At 42.9% G+C, this 14,030-nt stretch overlaps 1 protein-coding gene across 3 annotated transcripts in view; it reads right to left on the reverse strand.

Annotated features, from left to right (window-relative positions):
* Wdr70 (WD repeat domain 70) overlaps window positions 1–14,030 on the reverse strand; it is a 269,544-nt gene that overhangs the window by 32,797 nt on the left and 222,717 nt on the right. For all 3 annotated transcript variants that reach the window (XM_036207244.1, XM_036207243.1, XM_036207245.1), the window contains 4 exons: window positions 12,845–12,945; window positions 10,997–11,076; window positions 9,000–9,116; window positions 7,093–7,255 (listed from right to left, as the gene is read on the reverse strand). In XM_036207244.1, coding sequence (XP_036063137.1) covers window positions 7,093–7,255; window positions 9,000–9,116; window positions 10,997–11,076; window positions 12,845–12,945 — 461 coding nt within the window. The remainder of the gene's footprint in view (window positions 1–7,092; window positions 7,256–8,999; window positions 9,117–10,996; window positions 11,077–12,844; window positions 12,946–14,030) is intronic.

Here is a 14,030-nt window from a genome sequence, read left to right on the forward strand (position 1 = left end):
GGATGGAGCCCTACCCTCCTCTTCCGCAGACAAGGGAGAGAAAGAGCCAGAGTAAGGCAAGGGCTGCACTTAGCTAGCAGCAGCAGAGCTGGCAGGACACTCAGGGCTTCTGATTCTCGGTCTAGGGCTCCCTCTGCTAAGCCATGCTGGCCCACCCAACATCACCTCAACAGCTACGATTAGCCACGCCATGAGGAGACCATCCTCAGTACTTAGAAACCATAAGCCTATCATGACGGCAGACCATCTATACTGCACCCCGCTCTGCCACCTGATACCTGTGGGGCATGGTCAAGTTATGCATTTCCAGCTCCTCATCTACAGGGCAGGGACAATGGGTTGTGAGGATTATATGATGCAACATACTGAGCTTTTTAACAAGTCTGTCACAGTACTAGTACAATGAAAGTCTCATTAGTATTACATAACTTATGTTAGATCATAGGGGCTCTTAATTCATACAACTTTTCAAAAGTTCTATGTATACTATATTGAGTAAAATAATTCATACGTTAAATACAACATTGTAACATGCTACGATTTCAAATCCTAGAGAGAATTTTTTTCTCTATAGAAATGATTTATTTATGAGTCTTTTATAACTGAAGTTGTCTAATCTGTAAGTATGAATTTTCTTAAGGAGGAATAATTTATGATTCTGAGTAATTACTTTTGTATTATTTTCAAGCATTAGTGTACAAAATAATCACTTTCGGTACTTCTTAAAATGTAAATTCTCAGCTGGAATCCCAAAGAGCCTGTTAGCCAGGAACAGACCTAGAAATTCACATTTTAGTGCTCTCCCCAATAAACCCGTCCCTGCCTGCCTACAAGGCAGGCAGTTCATAAAACCAGCCTCAGAAACATTGTCCTCCACCCAGGCACATGGTGGACAGTGACAATCAGCACATCAGTATAACTCAGGGGGTAAGAAAGATACTTTTCTCTCTGTGGGTTTGTGTCTCTTCCTGACACAAATCACATATAAACCTTTCCTTGCTCGTAAGGACTGCTTTAGATATGGCTTATGAATTCAATATGACTTTAATTGGATTCTTTACAGGTGGGAATGATACTTTAGAACACACACAACACACACATCCACACATCTTGTATTTCAAAAGATAAGCACAGTGAAGTTCAACTGACTGAACCAGCAATAATGGCAGCTTATCTGGCAAGAAGGGCAACCATGGCTGACAGAGCTGTCACCCTGGCAGGCTGCTGGCCAGGCTCCGAGCTCCCACACATCTATCCCTGTCTGATGTGTAAGCTAATAGCATTCTGGATCCACATCCTGCCCCTTCCCCAGCCAGCTCTCTTCCCCTCCCTCCAGCAGCATCTTTGAACAAGAAACTGTAACCGAATCTGTCCATGTGTGGCTGAATAAGAGGCCTCCATAATCCTGCTGGGTTTGAAAACTTTCATGGCTCTAACACTGCTAGTGTCAGGACGCATGCTTAGATCCTCAAGGGATGCATGTGAAGTGCTCAGACTTCACTAGCAGCACCGAAGAATATAGGTGAGTACATGCTGTGTACAGCAGGAAGACTTGTGGGATGTCTAACTGTGCTTTTCTGTGTTAAAGCAAGACAGAGTAAATACATCTTCATTTCATCACTGACAGAAGTCAAGTGCAGCGAAGGAAAACAACCAGACACACGTTCTCAGTTACAGTGACCTTCATGAAAAGGTCCTTTTAAATATTAGCTTCCCTTCCAACACTTTGCCACTCGGCAGTAAACAGTATACTGTAGCAAATGAACACAGAAGGAACAGCACTGTGAGGCCAGCTACCAGGTTACATGCCACACACAGGCAATGCCTTCAGCTTAGTGAACAGGTAACAAACGCAAGACACCGAGAACGGCTGGAAGTCAAGAGTGGGGAGAAAATGCAGCAGAAAGCTCTATGACCGTAAGTGTGTAGTGCTCGGGTTCAAGGCACTGAGGTTCGTACTAGCTTCAGGCCCTCCAAGCAGCACACTCAAGTAAGGGGCAGCACAGCAGGGTGTTCCCTCCCTACCTAGCACATTTGTTCAACTAAATATAAACCACTTACAGTGAAAGAACAGTCTTTAGGCAGTACAGTCATCGGCGAGTACCATGGGCTTCAATTAATTCTATTTAAATAAACCTGAAAACCCAGATGGATGACTGGCCAAGAAATGTATCAATTAATGAAGTCACCTTGGAAAAGTCATAAAATCTAGGCAGACTATGACAGTTGGGGAAGACTGGGGATGGTGGGTAAAGGCATTATCTCCACCTTGCCCTCCACAGAAGCACTACATTTTGGCAATTTTATTAGATAATGAAGTATTTACAGAATAGGTAAGTTTTAAAAAGTTATTATTTTTTTTTTTTAGGAAGCCAGTCTAACAACCAGATAACAAACTGTAGGAAGGCTGTATCAAAATTCATGATATGTAGATCAAAGTAGGAAAATCATGTGATTACTTCAATAGAGGTACAGGAATTTTAAAAAAATTGAAGGGGCCAGTGAAATGGTTAGAAGTACTAACCATATAAGCCTGACAACCTGAGTCCAACTCCTAGAGTCCAGAGTGAAGAAGAAAATCTACTCTCAAAAGCTGTCCCTTGACCGCCACACTTGAGCCAAGGCAGGCAATGCTCACAGGCATCACACACGGACACACATGATGATGATGATGATGATGATGACGACGGCGATGATGACGATGAAGGAGGAGGAGGAGGAGGAGGAGATAACTTAAAATGGCTAAAGGAATTAATAGGATTCGGCACAGGACAAACTGGCCTCTGGCCTCAGCAGACTGCTTCTCCCCAGGGTCCCTGCAGGTTCCACTCCCTCCAGGCAGGTCTTCTTAGCAATGCTCTGACAACCACGTCTAAATTAGTGCCTGAGGCTGGAGAGGTGGCTCAGCAGTTAAGAGCACTGGCTGCTCTTCCAGAGGCCCTGGGTTTGATTCCTAATACCCACAAGACAGCTACCTACCATATCTAACTATAGTTCCCTCTTCTGGCCAGGACACTACACACACGTGGTGCTATAGACATACATACAGGCAAAACACTCATATGCATAAAATTAAAAAAGAAAAATCTCACAAAAGTGGCACTTGTCCCCACCCTGATTACTCTATGTCCCCTTCCGTATAGCGTTTCCTTTGTAGCACTATCATCTAATATTTACAGGGTCCTGTATTATTTGCCACTGGGTATTATAGCACAGGTCCATAATAATGGCTATCTTCCCACACTCTAGAACACTATCTCACACATAGGAGGGGTTCAGTAAATCTCATTAGGTGAGTAAACAGAAGAAAACGTGATGGACCCTTCCTTAAATTCTTGTATGTATATTTTACATTTTATGGGGGAAAGAACATGATATTAAACAATATGATATTGCTGGTTGGTTTTCTTCACATACAAAAAGGGAAATTTTACATATTTTACTAGACTCTGTCCTGTTAAAGTTCAAAGGGACAAAAGGATGCTCAAAACCAATGCAAATTTACTATTGTTTTGGGGTAATCAATGCAATCAGGTAAGAAGAAGAAACATAGGAATAAAAATTGGAAAGGGGGAGGTCAACACCATTTACATATACTTTTATATGTAGAGATGCCAGAAATTAGTATAAAAATTATTTAAAATAATAAAAAGCAACAAGTAGCTGGACACCAAGACACACAAATGCACTCTATATGCAGGCATGTCCATAGAAAAAGGAACTATAAATCCAGTAGAAGATTCTACTTAACAACAGCACAAAAGGATAAAGTAGGGTTCAACTTTAGTGAGATACTGGAGAGGCTGCCTAAAAGTTCTTTTGGAGAAAAAATTGGTACAATTCAAACAAATTTGAAATCCATAGCAACTCTATTCCTAGAATCTTGATAGCGAGGCAAATACATATGCCCAAAGGTACTAATTTCAGTACCATTTACAAGACCTGAGGAAGGAAAACAATGTAACTACCATTTAAGAGGATATTGTTTTAGAAAAATAAAATATACCTATGAATACATGGAAATTAAATGTAAAGTAAAAGAATGGGCTGGATATACAGTGGATAGACCTAGCCCAATCTCTCTCTATATTCTAAATAGAAAATAATATAGAAAACAGGCAATACATCTGTGTTTCTATATTTTTACATTTATTTTCACGTGTATATGCCTGTGTGCATTTCGCATGCCTGTCACAACACACATGTAGATATCAGATGACCATTCTTGGGAGTCAGTTCTCGCCTTCCACCATCTGGGTCCCACAGACTGAACTTGAGTTGTCGGGCTTGACATCAGTGCTTTACCTGCTTGTCCCTCGCTTTCCCTGTCACTGTGCTTTCAGACACTGTAGGTATCCACACACACCAGTGAAACGAACAGTGTGCACTGAGCCTTTTTAAAAACGTAATTGCTTTGTGAGAGCCATTGTTTACACACGGGCTCTTTCTAGGAGGATAGACATAGCATCTCTGCCTAGGAGAATGAGGAACCTGGGGTCTCCCATTTAGTACTCATGGACCCCCCACCCATGTAATGAACGTACTGCTTAGAAACTCAAACATTAACAATAGCTAACAAGCTGTTGTTATGACATCAACCTTTTGAAGACATTTCAATGATTTACTTTTGAGTGTAAACACACACATTTGGAACAGCTGAAATGATGTTCATTGTGCTCAGGCATGTTGAGACTGTATCTCTGCTTTTGTTTCTTTGCTCTGCCAATCAGTGGCTCCTTCTGAACAAGGTTTCTTATAGCAATAACAGACAACTACTTCATTACCAACAGAAGCATCAACACAGGCATGATGCAGAGATTTATCTCAGTCAGTGACTGTTAACTTACAGATGTGTGCTACTTGGCTGAGCCTGGGGCAAGCTGCAGAATCAGAAAGTGGGGAAGCACTCCAGAGGGCATGGTGCAGGCTACTCTGTTGAAAGGCGACAGTAACTACTTCCTCTGAAGGACCTCCTATTGACCAAAGCTGGGACAATATGAACAACAAACCACATGACAACAGTCTCAGAGTTTAACCCACAGAATACAATAAGCACTTTGAGTTCCTACTAATATTGAGTAAAAACTCTGAAGAGCAAAATATAAGAGAAGCAACAACTTCTGTTAGGAGAATGCAACAATACAGAAAACACGAAAGAAAGAGAAAAGCACTGTGAGACAACCACCACAGTAATGGCTGCCACAGGCAGAACTACTGTGGACAAACCCAAGGGGGAAGTATGGGGAGGAGCAAGGTCTGCACACCCTAGAACAGAACCCCAAGAAACGTGCTGATCTGAAACAGAGGTAAGAACTTCACAGGGGAGAAACTTATCACGTGACTAAAGTCAATATCATCACTAGTAAGACACAGGGAAGGCTCTGAACTCACTCTCATTTTTTTAACCAAATATGCCCATTTTCACTACAATCATGAGAGAATACCACACACACCCCAACTGAAGCTAACAGAATCAGTGACCACTATTCATTAAAGACCCAAGATCATGAAAAGCAAGAAACACGGCATAGGCTCCTGCCTGGGATAAAGAAAGGACTTGAGAGGAAAATGTGATCAAGGCCAAGGAAAGTATGTAGCTTAGTTCAAGTACTGCAACAATGCTAACCTTGTGATTGTAACAATCGAGAGTGTGTGTGAGTGTGTGTGTGTGTCTGTTTAAGTTATAGTATAACAATTTAAAGGGAATTCTTTTGGGGATGTCAAAATTTTAAATCTATTATCTTTTGACAGACAACAAAACAATATGGTTTTTATAAGGGATATCAGAAGTAGAAAAATGGAAATGTAGTTGAGAAAAAAAATCTTCCTCATAACTAAGATACTGTCGGGTTTAACAGTTGGCCAGTGGCGGCCACTACAGAGAACACTCACTCTATAAGGTTATGTGAGGGTTAGCACCTGACCAAGTCTAAAGCGAGTTCCAGTAAAAACTTCAGAAGCTAGTACTTGAAAATGCAACAACAGTCCTGTCCTTGGCACAAAGGTGGGTGGTGTGGTAGCATTAAAAAGCGTCTACACTCACCCATGCTGAGCTGTTTGAGGAACTCTAAAAGGCTGAGTTCACTGTACAGGGAGAGTTGTATACAGACAGCTCCCTCTATGAGAGAGAACTAGCCTGAGGCAGGAGAATGAGTATTGTTGCAACTGAGGCCAACCTGGTTACACAGTAAGACTCTGAGAAGCAAACCAGACTAAAACCAAAACACAACACCCTCACTCCCCAGTCCTTCAAGAGACTGGCAAGTCAATATCCTTTGCTTGCTTTTAACCCCCGCCCCCACTGAGGTAACAGCATCACTTTCTAAAGCGTTAGGGCAAAGGAACTCATGAGGCTTAGTCCCGGCTTTAATGCTGATAACAAACTGCTGTGGTTTGAAATTCACCACTTTGGGGTCGTAGGAAATAAGCAAATGTCTAGGCTTCAAGATTCTGAATCCCTGGTTCTGTTGTTGTCTGAGGCAGGGTCTCTCACAGCTCAGGCTGGCCTTGAACCTACTCCGTATCTTTAGCTGTAGCTCAGGCTGGCCTCCAACACACCCCTTCTGCAATCGCTGCTTAGAGATGCTGGGATCACAGGCATGCTATCCCATCTACATTTCTTGGCACGTTCTTTGTGCTCAAATATGACATAGCAAAAAGGAAGTTAATATTTCCAAGTATTACTGTCATGTTCTTCCTAATTCCTTGGACATAATAATTCTATTTTCATCTTTGATTTACTTTTTTGGTGTTGGGGTTTAATCTATAGCTTTGTATACACTAAGCACATACTGTACCACGGAGCTACACTGCCAGTCTACTTCTCTATTTTATTTCTAAAGTTTATTTTTAGAATTATCATTAGTGTGTGCGGGCGCGTGTGCGTGCGTGCGTGCGTGCGTGCGTACGCATGCCATCGTGTGTACATAGAGTTCAGAAGAAAACTCTGTACAGTCAGTTCTCTTGGTTGCACTTTTCCATGGGTCCCAGGGATGGAACTGAGGCCACCAGGCCTACAGACAAGTGCCTTCACCGCTAAGCCATCTCTCCAGGCCCTGCTTTTCTTTCTGTTTTAAACAGCTCCTTCCTTACTTGGAATAGGCCGGCGAAACCCAATATGGGTTATCTTCTGCTGCTTTGGCATGACGCAAAATGGCTTCTCGAGGGTTACTGTCGTCAGTCTTGTCCAAAGCAATGTTTTTCACGATGTAGGATGACAGGGTGCCCCCGTGGGTTCCCACTCGGCCACCACGACCTGTTTCAAAAGAAAAAAAAAAAATCCAAAACAGAACAAACAGATGACACACCATTACTGCTGTGTATGCTGCATACTGAGCTAAGATCTCAACAGTACTTTTAAAAAAAGTAAGGACCCATCAGCCTTTAACATTTAAAAACAGGAAGAAGCATTTAAAAAATGTTTTGGTTGATTAATTTGCAAAATGTTACTGATATATTAAAAAAGAAAAAGAAAAAAGCAATCTCTTAAGGATTGTACTAAAAATTTCTCTAGCATGAATGTATTGAAATTCAATACTAAAAGTAACTACTATTCATTAGCTGCTGTTTTAGATTAAACAGGTGTATCTTAGGGCTTTCCACAGTCTATGTATGTTACGTTATAGATACTTGGCTCTGTGATCTGAGAGAAACAAGCCATATGAATACACTGACTTGTCTTACTTTTCTGCTAGGACTGCCTAGGCAGACAGCAAGCTCAAGGGTAAAGAGCTGCATCCCACGGGGTCTCTCCCAGCCAGCACGGTGCCCGATAAACAGAATGAGCTGACATTTTACAAAGTTTGTTTCAGATCTGATTTTTAGAAAGATAAATGCATGAATAACCAAATAATACTGGAAGATTAACTTCATAAATTAAGAAATTTAATAAAAAAATGACCTACTGCCAGAGCTTTGTGTGGCCAATAACTCTTACAACTTTTAGAGGAAGGAGACAACGCTTTGGGCTGAGGCGGCCACACAGGTCCTTTGACAGCAGTGGATCATGTGGGCACACAAAGCAGAGAATACTATTTCCAATGAGCATATGAGTTACGTCCCAAACTGCAGACAGAGGGGGATCAACTGTGCATCTGGGGATCACCATAGGCGAGGCAGGGAGTCAGTGGACCGCAGAGAACCCTGACATATATAGGGTAGGGGAACTGGTGGGGTTTGGAGGCAGCAGCAACATGGAAGCCAGGGGCTGGGGGATAAAAGCTTGTGTGTAAGACAAAGGGAGGAGGGTGGAGACAGGGAGAGAGACTTGAGATAGACTGTCTAATTAGAAGGACCGGAAATGATCCTGGCAAGATTATGATTTAGGAACTTTGATTGGTAGCAAGGAAAGTCCAAAAATAATCAAAATAGGAATATGGATGTTTTCAATGCTGAAAGGTCAAGCAGTTCAAGAGCTGAGGCTCAGTTAGATGGACACGTCAAAGGCTGCCGGCTCAGCTGCCTTGAACAAATAGAAATCACAAGTGATAGGAGAAAATGAAATTCTAGTGCAAGTACCTGCCATACTCTAGACAGTGTGTTGTGTTACCTTCTGCTACATGCAGTCTTTCCTTTACCTTCTAGTGAAATGGGCAGCTCCACTTTATCACACTGAACTAAGTCATGGTCACTTTCCGCCTTGTGTGAAACCGAACCCAGTCTGGATCCCAGGCTAAGAGACCAATATCATATATTAAGCCAATATTGAGAGCAGCAGTTTCAACACTGGCTTCCAAGGAGCCCCAGAGTTCTAGTGAGGTCGGTCACCCAAGGCTGAAGCTGGAGAAGAGAAAGGCCCAGGCGTCCTCTCTAGTTCCCAAGTAGCTCTATCAGTTTTATACATTGTGATTCTGGTGTGAGAAAAGAAAACATCTGAAAACCACTAAGAGTCCCTCTGAAGACCAAGAAGCACTCAGGCCCCAGAGCTCTTTCCATCTCTATCAGGGACACCACCCCACCCTCATCCCCTTTGCCAGACAGCTGGCTGGGCCCCCCGTCACCTGGGCCTGCTACAGGAGGTTCTGGCTTGTGTGACTTCAAGGGGTCCAGTCTGTCCTTCTCCAGCTGTTTCCTCGTACTTCGTTGGCGGGGCTCACGGAACATGGGCAAGGCGTGAGCTGTGAGAAGTCACATTTGAAAAATTTCATTACAATAATAACCCTTCATCCAAAACATAGCTAATGCATGACTAACTGAAACATGAAATGGAAATCATAATGACAGCCTTCATTTAATAATAAAAGACAGCCTTACTGTAACCAATTAGCCAATTTTGTTTGATACCAGACTCACTGTTCACCTCCACTGGCAGCTAATGGCACTCAGGAAACACTGTCATGGAAACACTGGTGAGTCTCATCTCCCTAACCATGGGGTAAAGCTCAGTTGCTGTGGTTTTGAAAAGAAACACTTAGGGGAACCACTTTCTTATTTGCTCTTACAGTACCCAAATACCAATAACGCCACCAGTGTGCCTGTCTGTCCTCAAGTTTCCTCAGATGCCTCCTAAACACTGGAATCACTTCCCACGGTTCTGAAATGTGACCACCTCTCAGCAGAGGAGTCACAAAACTGAGTACCGGAAGGGAGGAGGAGCACTTAGCCCACTGAAAGTGGGTAGAGGTTGCCTTGAATGCAGGGGGCCTGAATCTCCCAGGGTGGGCACTTGGCCTTCCTTCCACATGGTCGGTACACAAAACAAGAGGGTAATGAAAGTCAGAGGCACATGTGTCCAACTACTGTCAGGCGTCACTCTGTGCCAGAATTAGATTTTAAACATAAAAAGGATAAAGATTTAAGGAGAAACCATGTAATATTTTGGGAGAAAGGATTATTGTGGAATATGAAAAGCTATCTTCTTGTTGACTTGGAATTGCTGTCGGCCATTATATATAGGTTAAAACCTGTTTTAAAAGAGAACACGTTTTCATGGGATGGAGAAGACAAAGGTTAAATGGAATTTATCATCTACACAAAACATCTCTAACACCTCAAAAACTCTTCCAGTCACCCACTCACACCTTCTGACCCCATTTCCAGTTAAGGCCAGCCAGTCTACCTCACTCCCAGGGAACCATGCCTGCCTCGAGTCAGGGAAGCTAACCAAGCCTAGCACCCTCACCTCTCCATCAGCCAATATGACGCGCAGTACTTTTAGGTAGGAAGAATTGCTTTTCACTTCAAGTGGCCTGAGGAGTTTAAGTGGACCATGTGTAATTTCATGCGCTGGACTGGCTATGACCCCAACTTCAACACTGCTACTCTCGCAGAGTGTCATGGGCTCTCTTGACTAAGCCCCATAGAGACCCATCAGCAGGAAGAAGACCAGCAGGAGAGCACCCATGCATGGGGTTTAGACTGAGACACTGGTAAAGTCCACAGGGCCACTCGCCATTACTCATCTCTATGGCACCCAAGATTTCCTTCCGGGCCTGTTATAGGTCTGAGGCTACGGTTTTTGGAACACAGATCTATCAAATTAAGAAGGTTGTGTGACCCACCTGAGAGAAACCATTCTGCCCTGGTAGGCTTTCTGTTCACACTTCAGATTTTATACAGAAATTCCTCCAAGTGTATTAGTACATGGTCATCGATTCCTTAACTAATCCCACTGATGAATTCATTGTACAACATCACACTGCCAGTCCATGGTACAAAAAGACAAATTCAGGGCTCCTAAGTCTAAGCTCAGCATTCCTTCTTGTTTATTCACTGAATAATATGTTGGTCTTTAAAATGCTGTGATAGAATAATAATGCATTCAGCTCAGATAGGCACTTCTCATTTGGATGAAGAGTTACGCGAGGCAAGCCTCATTTCTGCAAAAAATCAAGAAGCTAAGTGATGTCATCATAAAACTTGTACCTGTGTCCACATGATAGGAGATGACATAATAGATGCCATAACTCTAGGGCCTTTCCAACTTCCAAAACAAGCAAAGAGTAAGACAACAGAGAAGGGTGATGTAAGACAGAGAGGAACGCCAACAACAACTTACGGGTAATGATGTAGTCCTGGGTTAGTGTCTCAGCTTGTTTGGCCTTCCGCTGGGTTTTAACCACACATAATTTTGCTCCCCTACAATGAGTTAAAACAAATTATTTTCTTTAGTTCATCTTAGGAACAGGTAGAGCTGAAACACTGAATTTCTGGTTCCATTAAAGACTTCTCAAAGCATTCACACATGCACGCATGCACACACTCACACACAACCCTACCTCCATACCTCTGTATGTAGTAGACCCCAGCAGAAATTACTCCATGATAGATGGAGGTAACCCTGAAACACTGGAAGTTCTCGGCCAATGCATTTTTTAAATGAATTTTAAGGTCCCCATACAAAACATGGGTTTCATTGTAGCCTTTTCATGAATCATGAGATGCTTTTAGAAGCAGTCCATGCAGGCTATCCTGTCAAATCCTTGACTTTCTGAGACAGACCAACAGATGGGGCCTTGATGACAATGATTACTTAGCTTTCAGAAATTCAAGTCTACAAGTTGGGGTCCACCACCCCTAAGTGAAAGGGTGGAAGAGGTGCCAAAGCATTTAAGACAAAATTTAAAGAGAAATCCACAGAAATAATTTTAAAATGTAAGGTGCTCAAGAAATTTTATAAATTAACCACCCTTTTCACCTTAAAGGTCACAGGATTCCAATTTTAGCCTATGTTCCAGACGAGAGCAACCAGGGTCCTACACCCAGCAGGCCGCCAGCTTGGCACATGTCCGTATCTCAAATGTCTGGACTGGAGCACACCTAGCAGCATGGCTCAGCGACTACAGCCCAAATAACCAAAAGTCCATTTAAAGTGCCTGCCTCCCCTTAGTGATGCTGAGCTGTCTCTCTGAAGAGCATGTAAATAAGCAAATCTCACAGATCCCAAGGTAAGGTAGCACCTCCCAAGTGGGTGTCATAATATAAGGCCACCGTCTTTTTAAGTTCTCGAACTCCACACTAATTCATTAACATTTTTACTTCATTAATAAAATCCTACTCATTCTTAAATATCATCATATAACTTTATTTTACAAGGCAAGGGTTTCAACGCTAGTTCAGAAATCTCTGAAGACAGATTTGTCCATTTCTTTTTAGAGCAAAATTATGGTCGGTGAAACTTCATTTATAAGGATTAGTGTTCCTTTCCTCTGAAAGCATGTAAAACCTCAAAACAGGTTTAGAGGGAAGACCAGGAATTTAGCATGTGAATTTGTATACTAACAGAAAGGGGAAAGACCATCTTCTTTGGGGTGGCAACATATGTCCACCTTGTGGAAGAGAAAACAGAGATACCCGAGGAGGAACTAGATGAGCCTCTCAGGAAGTTTCCAGACCTTGGGATTACATTGATATGCTTATGTTTGACCTGGGGGAGCTAGGGGCTGAGGAAAAAGTTCATGTGCTATTCCTTTCTGTTGGCACAGCATAACCTTGTCAGATATCCAAACTAGTACCTGTTAAAGAAAGGTACGAAAATGGAAAGACTGCTTCTGTTTTCTGAGTGGCCAGTCCCTTGTTTTGTTAACCCCCACATGTATCACTACTGACGCCACTGTCCAGGGTGTGCGAAGAGCAAGCAGAACTTCCCCCACCCTGCACTCAACATTTCAGCCAAAGGACTGCAAATCCCCAGGGAACTTTCGCTTTGAATTCAGTGCAGATCAAGGGGGAGATCTAAATCCCCTTTAAAGCACAATGCTAGGAGTCTGCGGCTTTACTTTGTACCAGCTGCCTTTTCTAACAGGGTGGATCCCCATCAAAGAGAGAAAAGAAGAAAAGCAGGGGTGAATCAAAGCCCTCCCCAGCTGTTGTCCTCCATCTCCAACAGGCCATTCCTAGGAAATACCTCTGACTTTTGTTGGGGTCGTAATACACTTTTGCCAATCCATTTCCAGTTCCAACCATGATCTGGTTCAGCTTTGGATGCCACAGGCAGCGGACAACACTCTAGAAAGGACAGGTATAGAAGTCAACTCAAGATACCAAATAAAAATGAGGAGCAAGAGGACCCCTGCTGAGACTCTGATGGTTACTATGTCAAGTGCCGATGTGAGAGTAACCTGCAACTTTTCAGATACTTCTTATGAACCCTAACATTGCATTCTGTAAGTTATGTTCTATCCCACCTCTTGTTATCCATGTGAAATCCTACAAAAGTCTAAGATGTTTGCTCTATACATGATGACAACCCTCTTTTCCTTGGAACCACAGTTAGGTGGTCCAGTTCCATGTGAGCCTGGCACTGTGGAATGCTGGCTCCCTGTGAGTGAAGCACCACAGCAGATTTAGATCTGGTTTTCATGCTTTTTACACACACAGTATGTCCCGCTGGACTCAGATTGAGGCCAGGTGGTTACTGTTTTTAGTTCATAAAGATGCAAGCCTCATTAAGTTTTTTTTTTTACAAAGAGCACATATTGGTAGACAATTAATAATCTCTCCCTGCCTGTGAGATAAAACAGCAAAGCCACGACAGAAATAAAGCAGATATCAAATGCAAAGCCTTGATATTAACCTGATAGAAAGCTGTATTTAAAGAGGTGGCTCACTGGAAGCTATGACCCTCTGAATGCATTTCTGGTGAGGAATCAGTGGTGCTCTGGGGTCCCAAAGAACCTGAGTCCTGAGTTCTCACCACCTGTTTTCACTTTGTTTGGGATAAGAGGGAAGAGGTGGGAAGGGACGGCACAAAGAGAACCAGAGGGGAAATCTGAAGCTAACACTGGAAGGCACAAACCCCACACACCAAGTTCTACAAAGCTCGTCTGGATTGAGATGAGGGGAAGCATTGAGTCAACATTCCCCAGCAGTCCATTTCCTGACACGCTCTGCATGTGGACTAAGGGGAAGAGGGTACAATCAGACGCTGACAAGTGAGGTCCTCATGGTAAAAATCAAAGTCCTGGAGCTCTGTCTCCTGTGGCCCATGTTCTCTAAGTCTCTAACCATAACTCTTTCATCAAGATGGGAAACTCTGAGATCCCTTTAGGTAGAAATTCTGACTCTCATCTGATTGGCTATAGTTAAATGGC

This window comes from Onychomys torridus, chromosome 15 (assembly GCF_903995425.1).
Source record: "Onychomys torridus chromosome 15, mOncTor1.1, whole genome shotgun sequence".
Lineage (NCBI taxonomy): Eukaryota > Metazoa > Chordata > Mammalia > Rodentia > Cricetidae > Onychomys > Onychomys torridus.